General features: G+C 37.7%; 1 protein-coding gene across 1 annotated transcript; it reads right to left on the bottom strand.

Annotated features, from left to right (window-relative positions):
* Window positions 1-306: 306 nt before the first annotated feature.
* LOC117117021 lies at window positions 307-1,203 on the bottom strand. Its single transcript, XM_033261199.1, has one exon. It carries the CDS (start codon window positions 1,201-1,203, stop codon window positions 307-309), a length of 897 nt encoding a protein of 298 aa, XP_033117090.1.
* Window positions 1,204-2,115: the final 912 nt, after the last annotated feature.

Consider the following 2,115-nt stretch of genomic DNA (forward strand, 5'->3'; position numbering starts at 1 on the left):
TGTATGTATATATATATACTGTTTACAAAAGCTTTAACAGTTTAAAGTTTCTGATCAGTCTCATAACATATTTTGGAGACGTATCCATGTAGTTTTATTAGCAGCAAGTTCACGAAGTACTTGGATATCATCAAAGTTCCGTAGTTTTAGGCTACGTTTTTGAAGGTCTTTGCGAAGTACTCCGAGAAGGTTGGTTTTATGACGACCACGTCTACCTGGTTGGCAGCACCCATCAACTGCAAATGACAAGGCACGATATGCAGGGGATGTTTCTTCCATTCTAAGGATGTGACCAAACATTAACCATCAGGATTTTGTAACACGCTCAGATAATGGGTTGACGCCAGTGACTTTATAAAGATCGTGGTTCCGGATGACGTTAGGCAATTTGATATTTAAAATGTGGCGAAGGTGTCGTCTATGGGTTATATCAAGATCATCTAATACACTGTTAGGGACAGACCAGCTGTTGCAGTCGTATAGCATGACAGAAACTACCTGGGCTTCATAGACTATAAGACGTCTCTGGAGTGAAATACATCTTCGACGGTTCCAAATTTTATTGAATCGCGAAAAAGAGACGTTTCCGAGAATGATGCGTTGTTTAACATCGACGATGGAATCTAAAAAAGATCCAAGCAGCTTACTTGAGCACCACGATTTATTGTCTTTTATTTTGTTTCCACTACTATCTAGGTCTTGTTTATTAGCCATATATATCTGTGTAAATTCAGTTTTGTCTTCATTTACTGAGAGGTTCCATTCTTGTAATATTGTTTTAACGGTGGGCAATATATGCTTAGGAATCTGAGGATCTTCATCTAAAAAATCGACGTCATCAGCATATTCTGACTCACGTGGCATCCCCATAAATGATATAGGTGGATTTGGCCTTGGAATGACTGCTCTAACATGCCTAAGTGCTCCAGCAAGTGTAAGTGTGAACAATGCGCCAGATAGACTATCGCCTTGAAACGACCCTATAGTAGACTGAAAGTCTTCTGAGAGCACATTCTTGATTTTAACTCTGAGGCGAGTGTTTGCAAGAAGAAAACGAACGAGTCTGACTTCGTCTTTGCAACACCCTGCATCATTAAGCAGATTCAGTATAGTCGACCTTCGAATGGAGTCGAATGCAGCACTCATATCTATTCCCATTTTGTTGAACGTCCAGTGCTTTTCCATTACAACTGCCACAAGCATTCGCTGACACCACACCAAATCAGAACAACTTCTGCTATGCTTGTAGCCAGCTTGCCACGGTTCAGTATAAGCGACATCATCACTGACAAAATTAAGGCATTTTACATAAGACAACAATCTCTTGTTAACCAAAAATCCAATTCCCCGATAAATAGACTTAACTTGTGGGCATATATATAACTTGTTTTTTGACGGAATTGTGACTTCTTCTGTTTTTGTACACTTTGTCTCTTGAATTGCTATTATATCAAGGTTATATCGAGTTGAATCATTATTAAGGTAAACACGTTTAAGCACTTTATATTAGAAATAAAAAATCTAGAATTGAGCAAAATACAGTATTAAAAGATGTTCTGTGTTGCTTGAATGTGCTGATGTTAGTTGCTTGTCATTCCAAAGGGGAACAGAGGCACAGGCAAATGACTGACATCTATTAAACTCTGTTGAATTAAGTGACGTTAAAACAGAAAATGAGGATGATCTCAAGGTCCTTTTGCTGCCACATATATAGTATATTGATCAACACATAGGTATGTGGTGGTAAATTAGGACCTGGTGGACGAGATAGGCAGCAGTGGTCTGCAATCACACAAAACCTTTTATATGCCCTTTGCTTGTTGCTTACAAGCAAAACAGAAGAGAATTAAATCTGTCTCTTATACACATCTAGATGTGTATAAGAGACAGGTATATATCTGTACTGTAAATAATTAAAGATTATATTCTAAAGCATTAATTGTTATGTAGTATGTATTGCTTCATGAATAGAACTAACAATAGTGTTTACAGTCTGGTATCTTTGTCAAAGTTAATGCTCTGTTCAAGATTAGTCTTACTTGGAATTAATTGCTCAGGGGCTAACTTTCTTAAATACAGTAATTATTTAAATCACCTTTGGTGCCAGGGTGCCGC

The sequence above is a fragment of the Anneissia japonica genome, unplaced genomic scaffold (assembly GCF_011630105.1).
Source record: "Anneissia japonica isolate Jap-2015-1 unplaced genomic scaffold, ASM1163010v1 scaffold9843_len29417_cov191, whole genome shotgun sequence".
Classification (NCBI taxonomy): domain Eukaryota; kingdom Metazoa; phylum Echinodermata; class Crinoidea; order Comatulida; family Comatulidae; genus Anneissia; species Anneissia japonica.

What these genes read in the sequence shown, in the direction of transcription:
- LOC117117021 (XM_033261199.1), bottom strand. Translation starts at nt 1,203, where the DNA reads ATGCTTGTGGCAGTTGTAATGGAAAAGCACTGGACGTTCAACAAAATG.